The 25404-nt window shown below is 44.8% G+C and overlaps 1 protein-coding gene across 1 annotated transcript in view; it reads left to right on the top strand.

Annotated features, from left to right (window-relative positions):
• The first annotated feature begins 1796 nt into the window (after window positions 1-1796).
• cep350 (centrosomal protein 350) overlaps window positions 1797-25404 on the top strand; it is a 39745-nt gene continuing 16137 nt past the window's right edge. The window contains 27 exon segments of the mRNA XM_063891205.1: window positions 1797-2143; window positions 6056-6132; window positions 6300-6343; window positions 6478-6586; window positions 7038-7203; window positions 8067-8662; window positions 8744-8857; window positions 9742-9870; window positions 11915-12037; window positions 14522-15213; window positions 15741-15859; window positions 16162-17123; window positions 17346-17487; window positions 17658-17803; window positions 17956-18142; window positions 19786-19952; window positions 20168-20331; window positions 20438-20548; window positions 20683-20823; window positions 20997-21103; window positions 21325-21432; window positions 21505-21570; window positions 21572-21705; window positions 21796-22010; window positions 22691-22969; window positions 23783-23932; window positions 24326-24486. Of these exon segments, the coding sequence (XP_063747275.1) occupies window positions 6060-6132; window positions 6300-6343; window positions 6478-6586; window positions 7038-7203; window positions 8067-8662; window positions 8744-8857; window positions 9742-9870; window positions 11915-12037; window positions 14522-15213; window positions 15741-15859; window positions 16162-17123; window positions 17346-17487; window positions 17658-17803; window positions 17956-18142; window positions 19786-19952; window positions 20168-20331; window positions 20438-20548; window positions 20683-20823; window positions 20997-21103; window positions 21325-21432; window positions 21505-21570; window positions 21572-21705; window positions 21796-22010; window positions 22691-22969; window positions 23783-23932; window positions 24326-24486 (5405 nt within the window). The 5' untranslated portion in view covers window positions 1797-2143; window positions 6056-6059.

Raw genomic sequence — 25404 nt, 5'->3', positions numbered from 1 at the left:
CAAAAACAAGTTTGCCCCAAAAAACTGTTCAATTATATACAAAATAGGTTGTTGTTTTTTTTTTAACCAAAACTGAAGACTTTAGTGTTTCAAGTCACATAAAAGCTTCACAAGACTCTGCACACTGTTCCTCCTGCACACACACATCACCGTGTTAGCGACAGAAGCCATGATAGCTCAACGCACCTGTTGGAAAATGTACATCAGGCACGGTTTCTTACCTAAAAAGAGAGAACTCCTTTCCATGTCGGTCACCTTTCCACAGAAGAAGGAAATGTGGTGGCAGATAGGAGCACGTCTCCGGCGTAACACCCCCCTGCAAGTACCGAGAGAAAGGGAGGGGAGGGGGAGAGGTTATTATCCAGAGGGGAGTCAGGGGAAATGGAGCCAGTTACAACATCTCTAATTGAAAAAGACTCCCAAAAACACAATTGAACCCTCTTTTATATGCATTTTTGGAAATCGTAACGAAATGCAATGTACCGGGTGTGTAGCTCCACGTGAGTTCCACAGGTGACCTACCTGTTGCTTCCCGCACATAAACAATCCTGCACAACCCGGAAACCTGCATGTGGGGACCGGCTGCACTGCAGTTTATGAATCCTCTGTTTAACAGGGAGCAAACATCCGTCACTGAACTATTCCTCCCGTCTTTCCTTTCTACTGTGCAGCCCATTTGTTGCCATAGGGATGGGTAATAAAAATCAGTCGCGTGAACAAATTGAAGCAATAATGTTTTCATGAAAAATGAACTGGATTCGGGGTTAGTGGGTTATGGTAATATCTTCTTTTTGAGTGAGTGGAGCGTACAAGGTAAAGGGGATAAAATCAGCTTGGATGTGTGTGTGTGTGTTTGTGTGTGTGATGCACACTGAGGCCGCTAGGTGACAGTGACGCATAGAAAACGTGTTTATAGAGACGGTTTTTTTATCCGTACTTTATTGAACAACTATTCCAATACAGCATTTTAAAAAGCCACTTAAACATGAGAGTTCATTACAATAATTCAAAAGTGAGGGCATTAAGGACAGAAGACAGAGATCAAATAAAGAATAAGGAATTCATTTTTGTTGCATAATTTAATGATGTTTTTGTATTATTTCATGTCATTGAGAAAAGCAATAAATACTGGTGAAATGTTGAGTATTGATATAGAAAGCTATCCGTATATTTATTTACAGGCCTGGACTCTAGTTTATTTTTTCCGTTGGATATTAGGGGGAAAAACTAATGATTTTCAAAAGAGATTCTACTAAATAGTGGTAAATTCTAAGTTTTGCTTTTCAGTAATGCATTTGTTTTTATTGTATTATTATTTATATTAATGACAGTAATTATTTCTTGTAGTTACTAAAAACTTTGCAGATTCAGATTCTTAAAAACTAATATTAATAGCTAAATCAATGTGTACATTTGATGTAATTACATATCAAAGTGCCGGTTTAATTTAATTACCTTTTAATGCATCACTATTTATGATCCAATACAATTATATCTCTTATTCTGAAGTTGGCCAGTCCGCATGAAGATTACTTTTATCAATGCAATTTATGTATTTTAAAGGATTTTAATGTGAGGCTTTCATGTGTCAAATTATATTTTTCACAGTATGGTAGACTGCTTTTACTTTAAAGTGGTGCATTATTCTCCAACAACTGTGTAATTGACCCGTAATGTGTGTGTGTGTGTGTGTGTGTGACTATCTGTATCTGGCTGTGTATTTCACGAGGTGGGGCTTTCTGACCGTTGACGTGGTCAAACTCTCGCGATATTTCGGCCTCGGTTACCGACCCGTCTTGGATACCCAGCAGTTTCGCTGAGAAACATCAACACAGTAACCCGGGAAAGGACACCTCGGAGGCGGGTAGCGAGGTTTCTCTTTAGGGACCTCACAGCTGATCTGGATATCTTGTCACACAGACACACACCAACCCGAAAACAATGGGTGAATGTCGTTAGAAAAAGTTGCTATCTTAGTTAGCTAACATCGGTTTGCTAACGTTAGCCGGCTAATGCTAACGTTAGCAAACAGCTGAAACTGAAGAAGAAGTCCGAAGAAGTTTGGATTGTATTATCCTTTTATTATCATGAGGAGGGCAGCATGAATCTGGACATCTAGATACATCGATTCCTTTCATCGTAGGTATGTCTTTTTCCTCTTTTAAAAAGAAAACAGCTAAGTTAATTCATGACTTTCCTGTCGGCTAACGTCAACTGTCCCGAGTTTTGCGGCTCCGTCTATTCCCCGGAGCTGAGACGTTCTTAAATAAGTCATCCTGAAGTCAGAGGCAGGAATGTGTTGCAGACATAATGTTTGTAAACAAAACTAGAAACTTAAAAACGAGTATTAATAAGTCGAATGTGTTGAGTATTACTTAGCTTTTTAGAAAACAATAATTTACTCTTTGTTAGTTAGCATCTGAAAGTATGAAAAATCATGTTTGTGTTTGGGTGTAGGGGCGACTAAACCCTGGACAGGGAGTTGTAGTCCTAGCCTTGACACAGTTAATTTTCCAGTTTGACTTTGAGAGTTTAAATGCCATTACTTGTTGTTTCATCTAGTACTGTAATACTGTATCATTCATCAAAACAGCACAGTGTTGGAAGAAGTACTCTAATCATTTACTTCAGTAAAAGTACAAATACTATGGTCTACTTTCAGAATGGATTTTATTATAATCATGGTTATTATATTCCATACAAGTTACAGCATTTTAATATTGTAGTTTGTCAATGTGAACCTCTTTTAGATACCTTATATGAGTCTATGATTATACCATATCAGCATATGTTTTATATGTAAACAAAGTTACTGTGAAAGTTAAAGTAATGTTGTAAAAAGTACAATATTTGCCTCTGAAATACTCAAGTAAAGTACAAATACTCAACTGCAATACTTGAGTAAATAATCTTAGTGACTTTCCAACACTGTTTTGTTTTTTACATTAACAGCTAGCATTTGAATTGCCCCAGAACAGGTCCAGCTGTAGCTTCAGTGTGAACCAAGCTGTTTAAGTGGGTTTTAAAAATAATGTAGAAAATATGAAGTTGGTGAATTGAAGGTATGCTTCTCAGTGAGGTGTCCACTGACATACAGTCGTTGTCAGGGGGATGTAAAAGGATATAAACACGATTTACACCTCTGTGAGGGTTGATAAGTCAATGCAAACCATGTAAAGTCAAAAGATAGATTTTCTTCTTCCTCCTGCGTTGGGAGCTCCTCAGAAACCAGTAGCATTGAGGGGACATCAGTGGTTGGGAGCTGTACTGCAGCCAGTCTCCATCACTACCATAGAGTCTGGATGGAGGCTTTTATAGTATAGGGTTCAACCACAGGCGGCAGCACTGAGCAGACTCACGCTTCAGGCTGCAAGCGAAGAAGAAACAGTGCCATGTCGGATTTTACACGGCTTGTTTTTGCTCTAATAGAAATCACCAGCTTTGCTTTACAATAAGTGTGTTTCTGGTACTTAAACCTTTCCAAACATGCTTTATTATTGTGCTGATTGATCGATAATTAGTTCACCCTCTTTAAGACTGGTTTGACACTTTAAAATAGTTTCGTTGACACTCTTTCTGAGCTCTAAATGACTGAATTGGATGCTTTTACTACGAGAGCAACACGGGACCTTTACTCGGTGTTGGAGCCTCAGATGAAGCTGTGTTTGTAGACTTTCTGGATGTGGACTTGAGTCAGTAAACACGCTGTTTATGTAGGCTAACGTCGGAAGTAAGTCTCTCTCACATACGTTTATTTTTAACTTCATAAGAAAGTAGTTTCATGTAATGCAAGTGTGTGCAGTTTCGGTTCAAGTCACAGCTTTGACCACCAGTAGCTGACGTCAGCTTATCTTGACAGTGAGGAAAGCTTTACTTCCGTGTGTGAATTCATTACTGTTGTGTGGTTGAAAGTACCCAAGTACATTTATTCAAGTATTGTTGTCAGAGGTAGGAAAATTGTCAGGGGTTGTATTTGAGTAGAAGTAGAAGTACTCAGGTCTTGTACTTGAGTAAAGTAGAAGTACACAGATCTTGTACTTGAGTAAAGTAGAAGTACTCAGGTCTTGTACTTGAGTAAAGTAGAAGTACACAGATCTTGTACTTGAGTAAAGTAGAAGTACTCAGGTCTTGTACTTGAGTAAAGTAGAAGTACTCAGATCTTGTACTTGAGTAAAGTAGAAGTACTCAGGTCTTGTACTTGAGTAAAGTAGAAGTACCAGAGTGTATGAATACTCTGTCACAGTAAAAGTATTCTAAATGTTCCTCCAGTGAAAGTAGAAAGTACTCTCATCTAAATGTACTTAAAGTAGCGACAGTAAAAGTACTCATTGTCTGATTGGTCCATTTCAGAATAATATCTCTGATATGTTTTATAATGATTGATCATTAAAGTGTTCTCAGAGCTGGTAAAGGTGCAGCTAGTTCTAATGGCTTTGTATACTGCAGGGTAGCTGCTGGATTTAAATGGAAATACTCAAGTGAAGTTCAAGTACCTCCAAAGTGTACTGTATAGTACTCGAGTAAATGTAATTTGTTACTGTTACACAACTTCTTCCACCTCTATTGCTCTGTCCCATTTGTATTTAGATAAAAGGGAACCCACAGACTAGTTTTCAAGTAGTCTGGTTTGTAACATAATAACATGTGTTACACACGTGTTAATGGGGAGGGATGTTACTCTGAATATCTGTTACTGTCCACTCAGAAATATAGATGAGGTTATGTTCCTCCTGTTTTCTCTCTTGCCTGTGATGCTCGCCCCAGGACTGAGTCACCTGACTGTTATGAGTAAAGGCATGACTCCTTAAGAGCTCCTCATGACTCAAAGGGTGTTAAATATGAATGCGAAACACTCATAATGAGTGTAAGTATCTAGGCTAGGTTTGCAAATAGATCCATGGCTAAGTGCACTGATTAAAAGTGGAAAAGTTGTCAACACATTCTCCTTTGTGTCAGGAACTGGGTTCTCTAATCAGAACAAAACATCAGTGTGTTATTACCTTTATAAGAACAGTACCTATGTAAGACCAACTGTACTCTAGCTTTATGGTCGATCAAATGTTATCTGGATATCAGCAATAACGTCTTTCTCAATACAGGGGTTTTCTAGTAAAATATAGCATGAGGCGCTAACGTCACTAAATGAAGCCCCGCCCACTTCCAGGTGAAAATCCTGCATTAAAATAATAGTGTCTTCATGTCTTAAAGCTGCTGCAACAAATAAATCCAGAGCTCTGGTTCCTTTACTTCCCCTCCAGAAAAAAGGAGAGTAAAAGAAAGGATCAGAAATCTCAGCTTCAGTGTCAGCCTGCTGCCTGCCACTCGTCCCCCGGCAGACCCACCGGACATCCATCCCCTATTTATTCTCCGTAAGCTGTCTCTGCCGTCTGACCAGACACCTGACCCCATCTTCATATCTCTGGACTCATTAAACCCTTTCTGACCAACAGAGAGATTGTTTTCTGGCATCACTTTAACATTTTACAGGGAAATCTGCATTTTGGTTTGAGGACGACAGCCCCAGAGAGAGGGAGCAGAGACCTGATACCCGGTTCAGAAATAACCCTGCTATATGTACAGCACACATGATAATACTGGCCTGTAAGCAGGATTAGGGCAACAGGCGCAGCCAGGTGTTTTAAGTAAACATCACATGCCTGCATTGCTGCTTACCTTCCTTTACTGACAGGAATGTGCTGTTGTGGAACCGGTTTTAAATAACAGGGCGACATTAATCTGATGTCAACATGCTGTCACAATAAGTGCATGTGTTCCTGTACTAGATACTCATTGCAGTATGTCATTTATTATGGGATGTGTTTACATGCTGTGCTTCTTTAGCAGCTCTCCTTTAAGACTGTTAAAGTCTTCAATGATTGTCAGTTGTTTTCTTTCTTTAAAGTGCTTAGTGCTCTTTGTTGTTCCTTGTTTTGCCTTTGTTTTCAGTCTGTGTGTAAAGTATGCAGTATAGGAATGCAAGAGTGTATACTTTTATACATTTGTGTCACTTTTACCTTGTTTTTCACTATTCGCCTTTGTGTAAACCTTCCTCCAGGTGAATGAGAGCGATGAGGAGCAGCAGGAGGACGGAGGTGTCCGCTCAGCAGCTTACTGATCACACGATTGGCACAGGTGTGTAAAAGAAATTCCGTCTCAGCTGAATTAGTGTTGGTAAATTGTTCTTACAGTCCCTTTTAATTCTAATGCATTCTTCAGACATATCATATGACTTGTTTACATGCCAGCTGGTTTTTTTTTTCACCCCTCAATGAATCATGCATCTTCTTCCTCCCTGTCAGAGCTGACAAGTGCATGGAAGAGTTTATCTCAGTCCAAAGCTGCTGTAAGTACACCTGCAACTTTCCATTTTTTCACAGTATTTAAATACAGTCTGGAATATATAATCATGATGACGATGACTCCCCTTTTATTGCCTTATAACCCAGCAAGTCTGACCTGTGTGTTGTCCCTCTTCAGTTGCGGCATATAGAAAACCGCCTGGAAGCCGCTCCAGGTACAGGTGTTCTCCTGGACTCGGTCATGGACCCCCCCAAGAAGAAATCCTCCAGGACGGTGCGCTGCAGAGGTGAGTCACTTCTAAATATCTTCATTAGAAGTCAAATTCTACATTTCTGTTGCCTGTAACCGCAGCTCTGTTGTGCAGTATCACTATATTTATATATATACAGCTTTATAGTTATTAGTATGACCGGCTGCTATCTCTTAGTCAAACAGTTCAACTACTGTAATAAAACTGCGCAGTGTTTACCTTTACTTACTGTGGCCTGTCTGATATCACACTACTTAATGCATGCTACAGTTATTGTTTCTACTGTTACTGGTACTTGTTGTCCACCTGGACATGTATTTCTGTGAATTGTGATTCTATTTTTCTCTTTAATATCTTATGCACGCCTCTTAATTATTACATTGCTGTTTCTGGCTCTTCACTCTTGCTGTAGCAATGTCCTTTTCCCCTCTGTGGGACGCATAAAGGTATTCTGATTCTGAATGATAACACGCCGTCTCTGTCACAGATGGACAACAAGCTGACGGCACCGCGGGATCTTCGAAGCACCGGGGGCGGAGTCAGCAGAGCCCAGAGAAGAGCAGCTCTCGTAGCCCGCTGAGGAACGCCACGCAGGACAGCAACGTGCGCCGGAACAACAGCGTGGAGTTCAGGGAGCCGCTGGCCTCCTACAGGTACACTGCTTTAAAAAGCACTCCTCACAGTCACCTCTCTGTGGCCTTCACGATAGGGTCAAATATCACAGGGTTATACCTTTTTTAAGTCTCTTTCAGAGGCTATATTTCCCACCCGTGTGTGCTCTGTAGAGTGACAACATAATTAAGTTTTAGAGTGTTTATCCACCTGAGCTGGGATATTTTCATTGTGGTTTTGGCGTCAGCTCTTTGTTTCCACCTGAAACATCAGGAGAGCTCTTCTGCTCTTTAAGATTTCCTTTGACGCCGTGTGTTCCTGACATCTCCTTATTGCCTGCAGTTGAAAAGCACCCGGACACTTCAGTCGCTCAATGCTAAGTGGTTGGTTAGCAACGGTACGGCACCTTTGTTTCTGTAGTATTGAAACAGATTTACTGGATTTTAAGGGGAATATATTCTCAAGAGTTGATGAAGGCTTAGAGCAGAGGTGAATATTTGACTTGCTTTCACCAGACACACGGCTCCACACACCAAAGATATGCTGCTTTGGTGTCGAGATGTAAAGTTGATATTTTTTATAAAAATGTGTTTCTTCTGCCCCAGAATTGGCAAAAAAAGATATCATTTCTTACAAATAGGTCTCAGGCGTATACGTTTTGTTTACTTAGAGTGCCATATGCAATCTTTTCTGCTCCATGTCTGTCACTGAGAGCAGTGGAAGTACCAGAATTTAAAAAATCATACATTTTAAAAAGGTTTGATAATTAAATCAAAGGGACATGTTGAGTGAATGTGTCCCTCCCTCCTTACACATCCCCGACCCCCCATGCATGTGCTCTTCTGTGCACTAAGAGTAAGTCTTGATCCCCTTCCTGATCCTGTGTAATCTGGTTTGTTTCCAGAGAGGCCACCCCTCCACCACACCCCCCCTCTCAGCTGGAGGCCTACAGCCTGCAGTCCTCGCACCCCTCCACCACCCCCCCTCCCTCAGATCCCCTGCTCAGCCAGATGGTGTACCAGAGAGATACCAGGGACTCCCAGACGGACCGGGACCTGGACAGCACTCGCTCCTCGGCTCTGGAGAGCACAGAGGTCCGATACCTCAACGACCAGCCGGCCCTGGACTCCATGAGGCCCGCTGGGGTCCGGGTCTCTGCGTGGCAGCAAGACGGCACTCCCAATGCACAACCGGGCATGGAGGGCCAGGAGTCGAGTTTAGCTCCAGGTTCCGCACACCGAGAGGAGAGCACCCCCTCGTCAAGCCCCGGGTCGGCCTCCCAGCGGCTGGAGAACCTCCGGCGGCACCAGCCTGACGACAAGCTGGAGAAACTCAAAGAGCGCATCCGCAGGCAGAGGCAACATCTGGAGGAGGCTGCAGAGAGAGAGAAGCTGCTGTTCAGCTTGGAGCAACCCGAGGCTGCCGCTGTGGGGAGCAGCAACACGCACACGGTTATTACACGGAAAGTAGCAGCTGCTCCGCCCGCACCCATGTACAAAGGTACCTGCAGCTCAGGATACATCCCAAAACATCTACTAAGATTTGGGAATACAGCTTACATCTTTATTATTTTACTTCCAGGTTTCAACAGCACTGAGACTAAGATCCAGACTCCTGATGGGAAGGTCTGGAAGGAGGAGGAGTTTCACAACCTCAGCAGGGAGATATACAGAGACCTGTCCCGACAGTTTGCTGGTGAGCTTAGGACAAAACAACTTTATCTTCATAGCCATCATTCACATGGATTTTGGTCAGGATGGTATTGTTTGGAAACCTTTTGTATTTGCTTTTGTTTTAACCTGGACTTTCAACTGCAAGCCTGAGTTGTATGTGGATAATAACAGTGAGTCATATGCTCTGGTTTGTGTGTCTGTCCGGGCTTTGATCCAGTTTGAATTGGACCCTCTGGCCTGGAGTACAGAGAGCTGACAAGAAAAATGCATTAGGAAGCTATTGATTGCACTGAATGCAAGGCGTGGAGTTATAGGTCTGTAGGAGGGGCATTGGATCTGCTGTTTCAGCATAAACAAACACGATGTCATAGTGTTGGTAGAGATGCACTGTTTGATTTTTGAAGTCTGAGCTGCATTTTTCATTCAGAGTCGAATCGAAGACTTTTCTTTCATGGAAAATTAGAAAACAGTATCTTTTAACTACCTTACATTTTCTCCAAAAGTTATAGGACCCTTTTGTGTTAAAAACGTTGTTTCTGAGGTTCCTCTGCAGCCTTATCGTGTTACAGATAATAAGCTTTATGTCCTCTTCACTCACTCTCACCTTCCACCCAGCAGTGCTGCTGTTAAACCATAATGTGCCACTTGTGTGTAAATTAGAGGTGAAATAAACTGGGTATGAGACAGAGCAACCAGTGATCGATCAGTGCCTCTGTAGTTTTGTTTCATTACATCAGAGATACTTTACTTTGACCCAGGGCCTGTTTTTCAAATTGTATTTATTTATTTAACTCATAGAATGTATGTCTTCATTTGCTAGATAGCTAAAAGTGTTCAGCAGGTTTGTGTAGTTTATTATGTGTCAGTGTGTGTTGTTTATTCCCTGCTTGTGTGCTGTGTGCACAGAGAGCACCAGATCCAGACAGCAGCAGCAGAGGGAACAGAGAGCAGACCGGTCCAGAGAGAGGAGGCCCCCCAAACCCGTGAGGAAGGTCCACAGAGCGGCCCCTTCCTCTGAGCTGACCGCAAAACCAGGTACAATGATCCTCAGATCCGCGACAATAAGGAAGCTTATGAAGTGGAAGTCAAGGGAGCGTCAAATGTGTAGCTTTAACTGGGCTTAGAAGGACTCATTGCTACTGGTCTTTGTGCCTCAGTGGGAGCGATACAGTCTCATCAGGTGCTAACTATGTTAACATGCAAACTGCACACTGAACGAATCACCATAAAGTATTTAATTTGCATTTTAATGATGTTATAATGTCATAAATGCTGCAGACAGAGTGTGTGTGTGTGTGTGTGTGTAGCTGCGTTAAGACTCTTATCCCCTAAAGAAATGTTGAGTATGTGTGACATGCAGTTTGTGTAGCACACACACATACGTAAGAGTCACAGTCACATACTGTTACTCTGCTCAGCTGAGAACCCAGCCCCCACCCCAATTTACAAAGATGCACGCTCTCTTTTTGCAGGAGTACAATATTTCTTAGTGTATATATGTGTTAAAATACAGTTTCAAACCTTGTGGGGCTGCAGAGAGATCCACAACACACGTTTTTGGTGCAGAAGATATTCAGAGTGGTGGATAACCCCCAAGCTGAGTGCAGATGTCTCCCCCTGTGCCGGAGCTTTCCTTCTCTCTGTGCCTGATTCCTACTTGGGTTTCTTCCAACTCTTGTACTTGTCTCTGAAGTCTGGCCGCTTTCTATAAATATCCCTCTGAAATCTGTGGCCAGGTTCAGTCTGCTGGTCCGCCCAGCACAAACAGCTGCTTGGTGAGCGGACGTACTGCTTCACTACCAGGAACCTCTCTGTGGTAGATTGTGGAATAGCTCTAGAGATTACTCAATGCAAAGACACTTCTTAAATGACATTTCTATGCCTCTTAAGCAGCCCTGCAAATGTGACTCAAATCAGCAGTGTGTATAAAACACATGCCAGATAGTTAGTAGGGGCAAAGTGGAAAATGCACTGGGGGGGATTTCTGCAAACTGCAAAAACAAGTCCTTTTTGTTTCATAACTTCTGAAACAGAACAGAGCCTCCACTGGGTTTACATTAGATTAGTCTCACTAAAGCCGTGCACCTTGTCTTTCCCTTCTCTAATCAGTGTTTGAATGTGTGGAAGGGAGTCTGTCCGTGCAGCTAGAGGGGGCATGTCTTCATATGTGTTCCTCAACATGAACTGGATTGGATTGCAATGCTCTTCCCCTAGCAGCTGATCATGTTCTGATTCTAATTGCCCATGAAGAGACGATCACACGTGTTCTAGAAACTCCTGATGAGGTTGTTAGAAGCTGGTCCCCAACAAGCACTATACTATATATGACAGGGGGATAACAGATTAGATTATGTGGTAACACTTCACTTGAATGGGTGATCATAAGACTGACATAACATTGTCATAACCATGGCATGACACCTGTCTTAAAATTAATGAATACTTATGATAGTTGTTGTTAAGTGTCTTTCGGTAAGTTCTGTCACTTTTGATGCACAGGTGACATTGTTTGAGATGTACTTGTTATGACAACTTGACATAAACCAAGACAACAAAACCTGCCATAGCAGACCGAACTGTCAAACTTAAGAAAAGCGTTTAGCTTGATATCTTAGCGCGACATTAAACCGTCATGTATGGAGGTCTGCTATGACATGTTTATGGTTTTGTTGTCTTGGTTTATGTCAAGTTGTCATAACAAGGACATCTCAAACAATGTCACCTGTGCATCAAAAGTGACATAACTTACCGAAAGACACTTAACGACAACCGTCATAAGTATTCATTAATGTCAACAGTAGAATTAACAAGAAAGCCGTGTGTTTATACATATCGACAGTGAAAAATGTATCTCTATATAGAGTATTAATAATAAATAATGCCTTTGGTTTATTAAGCTCTTCATCAGGTGCTCAAAGATACCTTAAAGAGGTTAAAAAACGCGGTAAAAAGTCATATAAAGATAGGGAAGTGACGTCAGCGTTGACTCTGATTTGCCTTCAGCTAAAGAGAGGTAAACGTGGGATAGTATTACATTAAGTGTTATAAATATTAATGATAATGTCCTGTCTCTCTGCAGTGATCAGCCCTGCGTCGTGGCGGGAGGGCCAGAAGCTGGTGAAGATGGTTCTTGGTCCGGTTCCCAAGCTGCTGCTCAGAGAGGAGGACCGGCCGCTGCCAGCTGACAGACTGAGCAGAACAGGTGGGAGAGCTGAACTGTGACCCCTCTATACATGCCACTGCTCCCTCTCACTCACTCTCTCTCTCACTCACTCACTCACTCACTCACTCACTCACTCACTCACTCACTCACTCACTCACTCACTCACTCACTCACTCACTCACTCACTCACTCACTCACTCACTCACTCACTCACTCACACACACACACACACACAGCTGGAACTACACCTACAGAACCCACATGCACGACCATAAATACAAAAAGGAAGTGTGTTTAAAGTGCAGATTATAGTCCCATTCCCCAAATAAAAAAGGCTTCTCCTTCTCACTTCTGCAGGTAGATGTTTGATGATAATGTCACTATTTATGATGCTTGGTTGATGACCTCATTCACAAACAGTGTTTTTTCTTTTGAGTCCATCCCTTCTTTTAATAAGCAATACCTCTCTGCTGTAGCTGCATTTCTTTAAGGGTCCTGCTGAGCTGCACACTCTCTCCTTAGCGAGTCAAAAGGTAGAGGGAAAGTGAAAGTGACATAAATAGAAAAGGTGATTAGCTTTCTGAGCTCCCCAGTGTGTCAACTGGGTGTCAAAAATGTCTCCTCTGCATTATTTGCACGCCTGCATGCAAACCAACGTGGGAATTATTCTCATACCTTTACCCCCCTTCGCTCAGACGTCTCATTTTACTTTGCTATCAAACAGTCGCCACTCAGGTTTATTGCCATGAGCTAGATAAGATATGTGCAGTTTATTTGTTTGTGCACAAGGTGGTGTTACCTGTAGAAGACCCATGAACTTGGAAGATGTGAAACTGGAAATATCTCCAGACTTATAGAGACCATTCATGTGTGGGACCCACAGTTACACTGCCAGAGAATATCAATAAATAAAGAGTTTTTGGCTGGACACACACACACACACACACACACACACACACACACACACACACACACACACACACACACACACACACACACACACACACACACACACACACACACACACAACACACACTCACACTCTCTCTGCATCCACCTCTGTCTCAGCTAGCTGCTCTCGGTACCACTGACTGGAAGGAATAGAGATTGACTGGCTGTTCCGGTCGGCTGCACAATGAGACATGGCCTGATTTCCAGAGGTTGCACCCCCCCTCCTCTTGGGAAGGGCAGAGTGGGGCGAGGCCGAAACTCTGTCTGGATTAGATCCTCTAAATTTTAAATTCGGCACAGATTACAGCCCCCCCCCAAAGCCTCATTTAGTATTCAGTCTGGGTCTTTAGCTGGGCTGTTTTTATTATAGATCAGCTGCAGTCACTTGTTGGAGCAGCCAGGATGTTGTGAGATGGGACAAAGCTGGAGAGGACAGATGGACGGGAAACAGTCCAAATGATTGTATAGGGTACGACCGGTTTAAAATAAACGAGTTTAGACTTTTTCAGTGCTTTTTATATTGATTATTAATTGAAGGCATTTGAAAGGGACCATGTAGTGTTTATCACCTTCAAGGGTTTTATTATCATGTGCAGTTAAGGCACCTCTGCAGTGGCTCAGGAGGAGAACTGGCACCTCTCCAGCTAACAGCTCACTCTTGTTGGTCCAATCGGGACTTGAACCGGCGACCCTTTGGATCCCAGTCCAGGCCCTTACAGACTAAGCCACTGCCGCCGAAATAATAATACAATAGAATTAAGTAATGCAAAATTCAACAGCAGTTTAAATTAGAGTAAAATAGGGAAGAGAAAATAAACACAATAACCTAAATGAAGTGATCAAGTCAGGGCTGCTTTTTGGAATGGGCGACATAGGCGGTTGCCTAGGGGGGCGCTGCGCTGGGAGATCTCATAGGAGAAAAAAAACTAATCCTAATTTTGTGGCTTGATGTAAGAAACATACTTCACTAATTAAATAGAGGAACACCCTTTTCATCCCGGTTACATTTTTCACTAAAATCTTGCCTAGGGCAGCAAAATGGTCCGAGCCGGCCCTGGATCAAGTGTATGCAGGATTCTATGCACATGTAGTATAATTAAATACACAACAACAGAATGTATGTTTTTGATGCAGCATCACACATCATAGCATTCAGCTAATTTGCACAGTAGTCCCGTGGGAGGTCAGAAGACAACACAATATCAAAGAGGGCAAAAACAAAAGGATGCAAGAACACACAAGACATTCACACAGAGCTGCTCACCATAACATTTAATATAGGATGTAATGTGTGTGAGAGCGTGCAGAGCTAAGGATGGAAGGATAGATGGATAAGTACTTTATTGATCCCAATCTGGGAAATGTTTGCGTTGCAGCAGCATAAAAATTAAATTAAAAGACTAGAAATAAACAATTCAAAATCTCAATAGAAATAAAGTATCATTTAAAAAGTAGGAAATAAAAATGTGCACAGAGTATAAAGCAGGATATTACAAACGTTCAGAGGGTAAGGACTGGAATGTTACATTGAATATAAATGTAAATGATTTGCTTCCTCTAATAATCCCCCAGCTTCCCGCCACCGCTCCTCTTCAGACCCGCGCTCAGAATCAAACTCCCGGATCCGACCGAGCAGCACAGAGAGGCCCCGTGGTGGCTCCAAATCCAAAAGGCGCACCACAGCCACCCCCACCCCCACGGAGCGGGAGCAGCCCCCGTGCGTCGGTACAGACCTCCTGTCAGCGGACATCCAGGGGATCCTCGATGACCTGCAGCTGGAGTGCAAAGCAGCAGAGCGGGAGGAGAGGGCGCGGCAGAGGGCCCGGGGAGGGGGTCGCAGAGGCAGAGGAGGGTCCGGCTCTCGAACCAGGGCTCCTGTCTCCGCTTGGGGGGCCACAACTGGAAGCTCCTCGAGAGGATGCCGCAGCGCCAGCCCAACCTCAACACAGAACCCCGATTCGGGGCCCAAAAAGAGACACTACGACGCAGACTCCGTGCGGCAGTACATCACCCGGCAACAGGAGGAGAGGAAGAGGAGGCAGGCGGAGGAGAAGAGGGCGCTGAGGGAGGAGGCGGACCGGAGGAACCAGAGGCTGCAGGAGCTCTACAGGAAGCAGAGGGAGGCGGTTATAACAGCTCCCTTTGAGGTTCCTGTGGCCCCTGTGCAGAGCAGACTACAGGAGACCTACGACAAACTGCTGCTGGAGGAGAGCCGGCTGGGGGGGGAGGCGCAGACCCATCCGGCTGCTGCTGCTATTCACATGGTACAGTACATATTCAAGAGACGTGTAGGAGCTTTAGGCTAACCCTAAAGCTTCTATGGGGGGTTTAAACTCCCAGTTATGACTCTGCTAACGCGCTAACTGTGTTGTTGTTTCAATTAAGAATAGGTAGCTCGTTATCAGGTGCGAAACAGTCTGTAGTACTACCAGTCGCAGTCAAAAAACAAGTGCGTTTCTGGGGTCAGACACACCCAATCTTGAGACGACACACACCTAAAATACATTTGACCCTGGGTAATAGGACAGCGACGGCCTATGCAACACTGTTAATAACACACAACTGTGATCTCTCTTTCATTAAAATGTCTACTACTACGACTATTGATCCCAACTTGGGAAATAATTATCATATTTTGCCATACTTTGACTCATTCTGACACACTTATGCACTCAAAACAACAAGTCCAGGTACAGAATTACCCAATTTAAGACTCAGCATGAGTGAAATGAATGAATGAAGTCATAAGTAAGATGATCAAACGGTATTTCTGTCATGTGTTTCTCCACAGAGGCCGATGTACCAGCCCTCAGGAGAGTCGGACAAGGAGAACAAGGGACTGGAGGCCCCTCAGAGCCCCTCCAGCAGCGACAGGTCTCTGAATGACCAGCATCCTCCTCCTTTATCCAGGTACACACACACACACACACACACACACACACACACACACACACACACACACACACCCCTCCATCACTCCCCAGAGTAACACACACACCATTTATTGACCCAGATAAACAGCTCTGTGCTCTCACATGTACTCTGGTATCTGATGGACTCTGACACCTCCTGACTGCACCCAACAGAGGAACAAACACTAATAAAAACACTGACACGTTTCTGTTAGTTTACATTTTTTAAAACATATTCCCTGCATGTTTTTCTATTTGTCTCTCCTGCTGAACGTGTCCTCTGCTCCCTCCCTGCTGCAGGAACGATCTGGATACCGGACTTGCTTCTCTGCTGCAGCCCGAGCGTCTGAGTCCGGCAGTGCGACCCGGCCCCGGCGGCAGCACCATGGCCCCTTACGGAGAGCATCTCCTGTCCCATCTGCTCAGGATGGAGACAGCAGTGAAGCAGCGTCCGCCCACATCTCCCTCCATCAGGCCGCACTCTAAGATGTCCCGCATCGAAGCCCTGAAGGCCACTGCAGCTTCCCTCTCCAACCGCATCGAGAGCGAGGCACGGAAGATCGCCGGGGAGGGGGTCAACTACGGTGCAGAAACCTCCATGGATATTATACGACCCTCTGAAGCTCCTGATGCAGGAAGCTGGGTAGAGACAGCGAATAACGATGACCTGGCGTCGAGGATCCAGATGATTTTGACGAGCACGGGTCACACTTCATTCAATGGCTCGCCTCTCCCAGGAGCGGGAAATCTACATGCACTCAGGGCACAGAAAGACAAGAGGGGTACACACACCTATTCAAACAATCCACACACACCTGCAGATGAGACGGGTTACACTCACGAGAGAAGGAGGCTGGTCAACGGCTTGGAGAAGGTTGACAGAATGGATGTAGGAGAACCAAGAAGAGGAGTGACGGAGGATCAGAATCGGACAGACCATCACGACTCCAGTGCCGGGTCCATCAGCGAGGGTCCTCTGCTGAGTGAAGGGAGTTTCTCTGAGGAAGATGTGAGTCCCCCTCACCCCTCACACAGTCGTGTTCCCAGACCAGCTGAGCGCCTGGAGGCTGCGGAGTACTGTGCAGCTCAGAGGAAGGACTACCAGAGGCTGTCGGAGTTCCAGAGGGAGGCAGCCCGGTGCTCGGCCCTCAGCTTCCCTCAGCACGATGGCAGCAAGGCACCCTGGGAGGAGCTGAGCAAAGGAAGCCCTCTGAGCGTCATCAACATCTACACCAAGAATCTCCAGGAAGAGTTACAGGTGAGTCAACACATCTTTCAACCCAGGAAATATCTGAAATTCTCCTTCTAGCCCAGGTCTCGCCCTCCTGCAATTCTAACCATCTTTATTGGTGCATGTACCTGTGAAGTTCTATATTTGTTACTCTACTTTTCTGTGTGCAACTCAACAATCTATGAGGAGCTATGTAACTTAGAAAGCTACATGATCATTAATGTGTCTCTTCTGTCTCCCTCTGGTCCTGCAGGGAGTGAGAGGAACTCCCCCTCTGCTCTCTCCCCTCCCTCTGCTAACGGCCCTGTAGACGCAGCCGTGTACGAAGACGACTTTGTGTCCTTGCACAGCAGTGGAGCCAGTGCCGCGCTCAAGAGAGGCTCCAACTCACGCAGGTTAGAAGAGTGGAAAGCAGATTGTAAAATGACCACTAGATGGCAGTAATGTCACACCAATCACTCACATCACTCTCTACTTCTTCTGTTTCTCCCATGGACAGTATTCTTTCTACCTATTAAGCTTTTTTTTGTTTACTGAAATGTGTTTTATCTGTCCTCCCTGCCAGTGTGAACAGTCACTTTGAGGAGCTGATGAGGAGGTCACCAGGAGGCATCAGCTCCCAGCATTCATCCTTTCACTCGTCTATTCACTCCCCACATCTCTCCACCGGATCAACCCCGGCTTCCTCCAAGCACTCCGCCAGAAGAAGGGGTGAGAGTTTTACATCATTATTCTTGTGGATCACATCAGTCCAGTTCTGAGGTCTCTACACTAGGGTCTACTTTCTGTCCCCAGACTCAGATCTAAACAGCGTTCAGTTATCATGCTCCTTGCCTCGCCTCCTAACCCGTGTTCCTCTGCAGGCACCGCATCAGACCACAGCGATGCCACTCTGGTGGAGGATCACAGGAGCTCCGGCTCTCCTCCATCGGACGCCGTATCCGCCGACTCCAGGAGGAGAGGCTCGGACAAAAGCTCTCCCAACAGCCAGGCCAGGAGCGTCCGCTCTAACGACGCTGCGGGGGAGACTCCAGAGCTTTCAAGCCACAGGTAACGAGATACATCAAAGTACACTGAAGGTGAAAACATCCACCAACGTCAAAGCAACTCTAAGGTATCAAATGAGCGGTGATCAAGAGGTGGATGAATGCTGTTCCCACAATTAAGGATCCTGGTGTGATATTTTTAGCAGGATCTGCATCATAAGTATATTTTGTCAGTCTGTGGGAGAGGATTTGTAGGTTTGAATGTCTTCTGCTCCACAATACTTCCTTCAAAATGACACAGTTAGCCTTTACTAAATATTGTGCTTCCTGGTATTTGAACTTTTCACTAGTCCTTGTTTGCCACTTTGATCCAATTTCAGTTAAATATGCAGCCCACCTACAGGTTTAACTCACCTGCACGCCCTGCTATTTCCTTCCTTCCTGGTGTTCTGTTACCTTCAGCTCTGTGGGAGGAGTGGTGGAGCTGATGGCTGACATTTGACTTTTTTTATCAGGTTTTTTTCAGCCTGACAGCATGGTTTTATTTGCTGTTTTCTGGATGCAAATTCATTCTGAGATTAGCCCGTGAAGCCACACTGTTTCCTCCCTATAATTACAGCCATGCTTAAATAAAACCTGCGTCCTCTCAGAGCTGAATGAGATCTTGTCTACTTTTTCCCAGCCACTCAGAAACCTCCACTTGGTACATATTGTAATCACCCAGAGGTTAATTCATCTGGGCATGACACATTTCCAAACTGCGCTGTTAAAAGTGCAGGCTGCCAGTCCAAACACTCGTGCGGCGGCTCTGCTGGAGGGTTTGAGCAGCTGTGTGTTGCCCAGCAGCAGCAGGCAGAGCTGCAGTCGGACCAGAGACAGGAAACAGAGGCTGTTTTGTTCTAGGGGGGGGGGGGGGCCTGCGGGGTCAGCCTGCTCCCCCAGCGCCTGGGCCCGCAGCCAAGAGAAGGAGAGAGTTATTTGTCCTGTTAATCTCAGCATGCAGGAATGATATTTGAGCTGCCTTTAGATTCCTGCCGCGCTGTGGAGCCCGAATCTCTCTTAGTCTTTGCAGCGTTTACAAAGCTGGTTCTTGTTGAGCTTTGGCGGGGATTTCTTCACTAAAGGCTCGTCTATCTAAGTCTGAGTGCATTCACATCCCTATCTTTTCTAACTATCTGCCATCCTTCAAGGGAAAGTATATCCTGATTTCTGAGACCCTGCAGCACAATAAACCCATTCATACTCCGGGCCCCTCACTGCTGCCTCCCCTCCCCTCTTATCTTCATCATTTGGTTAACCCTTCTCTGCAAAGCTATACATATCCCTCCTCCTGTGGACAGCTTCAGAACAGGCTGCACTATATGATGTAAGAAGTTAAGTGTGTCTGTGTTGCTTCTGCTTTCATTACACTGCAAAAAACCAAACATTTTTCCTGTTGAATAGAAATTAAAAGACATTATTTTGGGGAAAATGTTGACGTGGAACTGAACAAAAAGGCAGAAATGAATAAAGTAGACATCTTGATGAGCATGCACAGTTCTCCAAAAACCAATTCAACTGAATCTATATCATTATCTTTAAAAGTAATGCATCTGTTCCCGTGCACCCATCCACCTGGATGCTGTGCACAGGATGTGTGTCTGCTTACCTGAGCTTTACTTCCTCCTTTGTTCCTTATTAATCATATTGTGTGTTTCGGATTGACAGTCAGAAGTCTTCAGCGATCAGACACAGACAGGCGTCTCCGTCCTCCGGGTCTCCGTCCTCCGGCTCTCCCCCAGGAGGAAGCTCTCCCAGTGAGGCTGTGAGGAGCGGCTCTCTGGAGGGGAATAACCCAAACACCTCCGCGCGCCCGGGTAGAGCCGAGACCACAGGTGCAGAACACTCATATTTAGAGCGTACCTAGAGACATATGTGATTTAGACTGTGCTGTGTATCAAAAAAGCTGTCAAGATGGACCGTTACCGTGAGCTACAGTCACAAAGGAAGATGTAAAGCCACTTGTTGGCTTTTCTACTCCTTAGAATTATTTGTAAATCATCCAACACCCACCTTTATTACCCTCTCCACCCCCCCTTCTGTGTCCCAGTCGACCTGCAGTACTCCCCCGCCGCCCTGCAGCAGCGCATGGCCGCCGAGCTACAGTACCTGGAGTCCATCGAGGAGTCGGTGCGTCAGCTGGGAGACGTGGAGCGGGTGATGGGCGTGTCCATGGCCCAGCAGGAGAGCGTCTCATTGGCCCAGATGCTCAAGGTGAGGAAGGGCTTTGATGCTGAGGGAAAGCATCAGCTCGGTTCTGTGTACTCTTTCAGGGGTTTGCGGTTTTTACTGACCTGCTCTCTGACCTTTGACCCCGCAGGCCCGGCAGCAGTCTCACGCTCGAGACCTCTACGAGCTGAAGATCAAAGCTGAGAGGGAAGCTCTGGAGACACAGCTACAGCTGGAGGAGAACCGGCAGAGAGTGGCCAGGGTAACACACGCACACACGCACACACACACACACACAGTCATACACACAAAGTTGTATCTGTGTTTGCTTCCTTTTGAATTCTTACGTAATTTATTTTTGTGTGTGTGTGTGTGTGTGTGTGTGTGTGATGTCAGGCTCATATTGAACTGCAGGAAAACCTGGCGACGAATCAGAAGGAGACGTTGGAGGGCCTCCAGGAGGCCACTAAAGAGATGATGAGTCAGCAGGCGGAGGCGACGCGCTACACGGCCGACACCGCCCGACACATCCGAGAGGTGAGCGTCCCTCTGGAGCGCCGCCCGGCTCTCCGTCCCGCAACAACAGCTGATTGATTTTTTGGAGTTTCAGTAAAGCGAACACAATGCCTGCCGAGGAGGGAGGCGTAACATCCAGCATGAGACTCATTAGATAAAGCCTCTGATGTGTGTGTTGTGTTCCCGTCTGTCAGATGGCAGAGTTGGCGCGCTCGCAGATAGCGGAGGTTCTGGCTCCTCATGATGTTTCTGACTCAGAACAGCAGAGCTCCCACTCAAAGCAGCGGCAGGAGTCTGACAGGTAAATAAAAACACCTGTGTCCTTAAGTCTTAAAAAGCATTGAAGCTAAAAATTCCCCTTTAAGATTAGAAAACCTTCTCTAAATGGTATTTGGAGAGGGATATAGATCCTGTATTACCTTTTTTGTAGGAGATACTCTGAATGGGAGAGATTTAATGTAAGATCTTTGCTTTCAATTTGAAAATGTCCCAAAACATCACTTCTTTTGCATCCTCTCGCAGCTTCACTAGTGAGGTGTCCAACAGGAGGACCAGACCGGAGGAGACCCTGTCCTCCCTGAACAGCCTCAGTCACTCTGACTCTCTGTCCTTCAGGAGACCAAACATCAGGTACACATCACGCCTCTCTAGTTCCTCCAGAGAAATCTGAACAGGCTCTAACATCTGCTTCTTTTCCATCAGTGGAGCCGACTCCAGCAGCATCCACAGCCCGTCACATGCGTCGCCCGATCACAGAGACAGAGACCGACGAAGAAGGATGCAGGAGAAGGGAAGAGAGGAAGGAGAGGGAGGTGGGCAGCAGCTCCATAGAGGAGGAGGTTCATACAGCAGCCAATGACTCCCTCTGCAGCGACAGCATCCCCTCTGTAGTGGAGGACAAAGGTAGGAGCTGCTGTTCCCATCATGAAGCTATAGCTGTGTTCACAGGTCGTCTAACACCTGAACTGACTCTATCTTATTCCCATCCTCCAGGAGACACTACGTCCATTGCAACCGAGTACTCTCTGAAGTTTGACGAGTCGATGACGGAGGACGAGATCGAGGAGCGCTCGTTCCGCTCTCTGCTGCCCTCCGAGGCGCACCGCCGGGGAACCATGGAGAAGATGCCCCGCCCCCACGACGAGTCAGAGGACGATGGAGCCAATCACAACACCACAGTGGTTTCAGGGGCTCATCACGTCTTAAAGGTGAGCGGGCAGAAGATATCATAACGGAACGATGTCAATGCAAGAAGGCCCTTCTGTAATGTTTTACCTTTTGGGTTTCAATAATCCAACATAACAAAGAATCATAAATACATTCTCATAAATACATTATTACCCGATGCCCAAAGCTGCCTTCAAAATAAAAGCATCAACACCTACTTGAACTAACTCAAATGATGACCTATAGCGATACATTTCAGTCCAACACACGTTCTTCAGAGTCAGTGTTTGACAATACAAAAGGAAGATTTAAAAAGTCATAAATAGACAAGTTAGAGAAGTTGAATAGAAAGGAAATAGAATTATTCTTAGAAATAAATTTAAAAAAAATGTATAAAAAATAAAGAGAAGATTTTACAGGAAATCTAAATATTAAAAAACTAACCTTTAAATATGAAAGAATTCTGTGTTTTAAAGTGGAATTTAATAATATAGGAGAGATCCCAAATGTTTGTTTGTCCTTTTTGATGTTGACGTTTCTTCTCTGTTATCTGTCGAGTGTCTTTATTTTAAATGATGGAGAGTAGCAACAATAAGTCCTTACCTTTATTTGTATTTGACTTTGTTAAGCCTGGATTCAGTTTGGTAATCAGGTGGTTTTTGTCTCTTTTTGTCCTCTCTTTTTTCCTTAAATCTACCTTCTCCCCTCTGTCCTCCTGCAGCCTCAGGATGCCAGCATGTCCTTCGCCGGCGGGCAGGACAGCTTCTCCCAGTTCACCATGGACATGGTGCGTCAGTACATGAAGGACGAGGAGGTGCGGCTGCAGCACCAGAGCTCCCTGCTGCACCTCCGGCAGAAGGCCGTCAAAGAGAAGACCAAGGCGGAGCTGGCCTGGCTGGAGCACCAGAAGAAGAGGCTGAGGGACAAAGGAGAGGACGACAAGATGCCCCCCATCAGGAAGAAGCAGAGGGGCCTCCTGATGAAGCTACAGCAGGAGCAGGTGAGGAGGGGCGGGGATATAATGACACATTTTGAGATGTTTCCACTGTTCGAACGAGGAGATAATCAGCTTTCCAAGTATTATTTTTGTCCTCTAAATGTAAGCAGAATTTATCACATTTCATTATGACTAGAACCGAGCCACGGAATATCAGATAAAGGCCTTCAAAGTGTGCAATTCTAAAAAAAGATGGGCCAAATGAATCTAAAACTGGGCTCCTGGATAAATATTATTTGTCCTTGAGCCTCCTCTTAGAGTCCCGATGAGATCCATCCATCTTTTGGTTTTGCTGAATCATTTTTAAGCTAAGGAACGAGGAGTTCTTTTACTGGGATGAGGGAAAGTTGCACGGGAATAAGTGGGTGAGTGTGTGTTGCCGGGGGTGGTGTGTGTGCTGGTCATTTTCCAAGGTAACACACACACTTCCTGTTGTAATGCCCCTGCTGTTCAGTGGTTTTGTTAGCAGCTCATCATCAAACCATTACAAGCTTTAACGGTTTATTCATCACAGGAATTTGGGGTTAATAGTTTACATTTCTTAAAGCCAAGACTGGATGTGTTTGCTGAAGGTGTCATCTTGTCTTCACAAACGTAAAAAGAAAGTGTTTTAGTTTGAAATGGCAATTATAGTTTCATATCTTAAAACCAGGATTTTTTGGGTTAAAATCAACCGAAACCCAACTCGAGTTTTTGACATAAATGCACATTTATCTCAGAGATTACCGTAACGACACACGACTGATTTTGACAGAGCGATGTCTCCTCTACACTGATTACTCTACTGACCTCCCTCCTCTGTGCTCTCGTTCCCAGGCAGAGATCAAGAGGCTTCAGGAGGCCAACAGAGCGGCCAGGAAGGAGGGGCAGCTGTTGCTGAAGCAGCAGGAGGAGATTGAGCGGATGAGGAACTCTACCCTCCGCCTGAAGGAGCGTCTCAAGAGTGCCGGGGGGGAAACGCCACCTGTGAGTCCCTGATCACCTCTACACTTTAAAGTTCAACTATCACGCACTCCTTTTAGGCCATAAGATCTCTTTACACGGCACCTTTTTACATATAATTAGAACAAGCAGTATGTTATTCGCCTGTAAGATATGAAGTCCTGCATTTTGTCATTTGCACAATATTCTTTGATTTATTCATTATTACTTTAGGTATATTGTATGCTACACTTTCAAAGGAGCATGGGACAATTAAACCTTTTAATCATGACCCTAGTGGTGGTAAATAAAACCAAAATGTGTTTCTAAAGTAAACGGAATGAAATTAAGACAGAGAAGCACATTTTAGAAGAAGTCTTACCTTTCCTTTATTACCCTCACTAAAACATGCCCTGTCTGTGTTTGCATCCCATGCAGGAGACCCCCGTGTCAGAGACCCCCGTCTCCGAAGCAGCCTCCCCCAACACGAGGCGCGCTGAAGACGTACGCAGCGCCTCCCCCCCGCTCTCCATATCTGGAAGTGAGACGAGCAGCATCATGCAGAAGCTCAAGAAGATGCGCTCACACACGGATGAGAAGTAAACGCTCTTATTTTTTATATTATACAAGTTCTCTGTGCCTGCTGACGGTCTGAAAGTGAAGAGGGGTTTCTAACTCGGCTTACTGCAGGTGTGTGGGGCTTCTGTCTTTACGCTTAATGTTAGCTTCTTTTTAGCTTAATTTGAGCTTATTCTCCGAAAACCTGATAAATTCTCTTTCCTTCTTTTAGCTTTTGTTTGCCCTGATAAAATGCACTTTACTTTCAATTACACATAACATAGGTTGACACAGAATTTCAGATTCAAAAATTCCCTTCAGCGAGGAAATTTACAACATAACAGTTCAGATAAAAGGGTAAAAAAGAGAACGGTAAGCTACCATATTAAATATAGACAAGCACACATTTGTACAACATACAGACTAATGAGTGCACATCAAGAATAAGTAGCATTTGAAAAGCTAAGTAAACATATAAGGTGTTGAGATCGTATATATTGTATGTATCGCACATTGAGCAGCAGAAAAGTAGAAAGCAAACTGATCTTTAGGACTGTTTTCCTCCTTCACTGTTGCATTCAGTAGCATCAGTAGCCTTATTAAGAAGTGCCAGTTTTATGTATATTTTTCCACCGGACAAGCTAGAAAGGTTCTATTAGGGTCTTTACCTTAACTAGCAACTACACTAATGAACACTAATCAGTGCATGCCGTCTTTCCCATGCTGTGTAAGCTGCTGTCGGTGTGTGATTGTGTGCATGTGAAGATGAGCATGCTCCGTGTTGATCCTCCTTCAAACTGGACCAGGTTCCTCCTCTTTGATCCAATTAACTTGAGTTTGTAACAACCTGTAACCCTTTCCAGGAATATCTGCTCAAAGTTGCAATCTATAGCACAGGATGCAAAACTAAAACTTGACATTTCAAAGGCACAATTATTTTCCAGGGAAGAAAAACACTG

Source organism: Eleginops maclovinus, chromosome 9 (genome assembly GCF_036324505.1).
Source record: "Eleginops maclovinus isolate JMC-PN-2008 ecotype Puerto Natales chromosome 9, JC_Emac_rtc_rv5, whole genome shotgun sequence".
In the NCBI taxonomy this organism is placed as follows: domain Eukaryota; kingdom Metazoa; phylum Chordata; class Actinopteri; order Perciformes; family Eleginopidae; genus Eleginops; species Eleginops maclovinus.
This window is presented reverse-complemented; position numbering and strand designations above follow the sequence as displayed.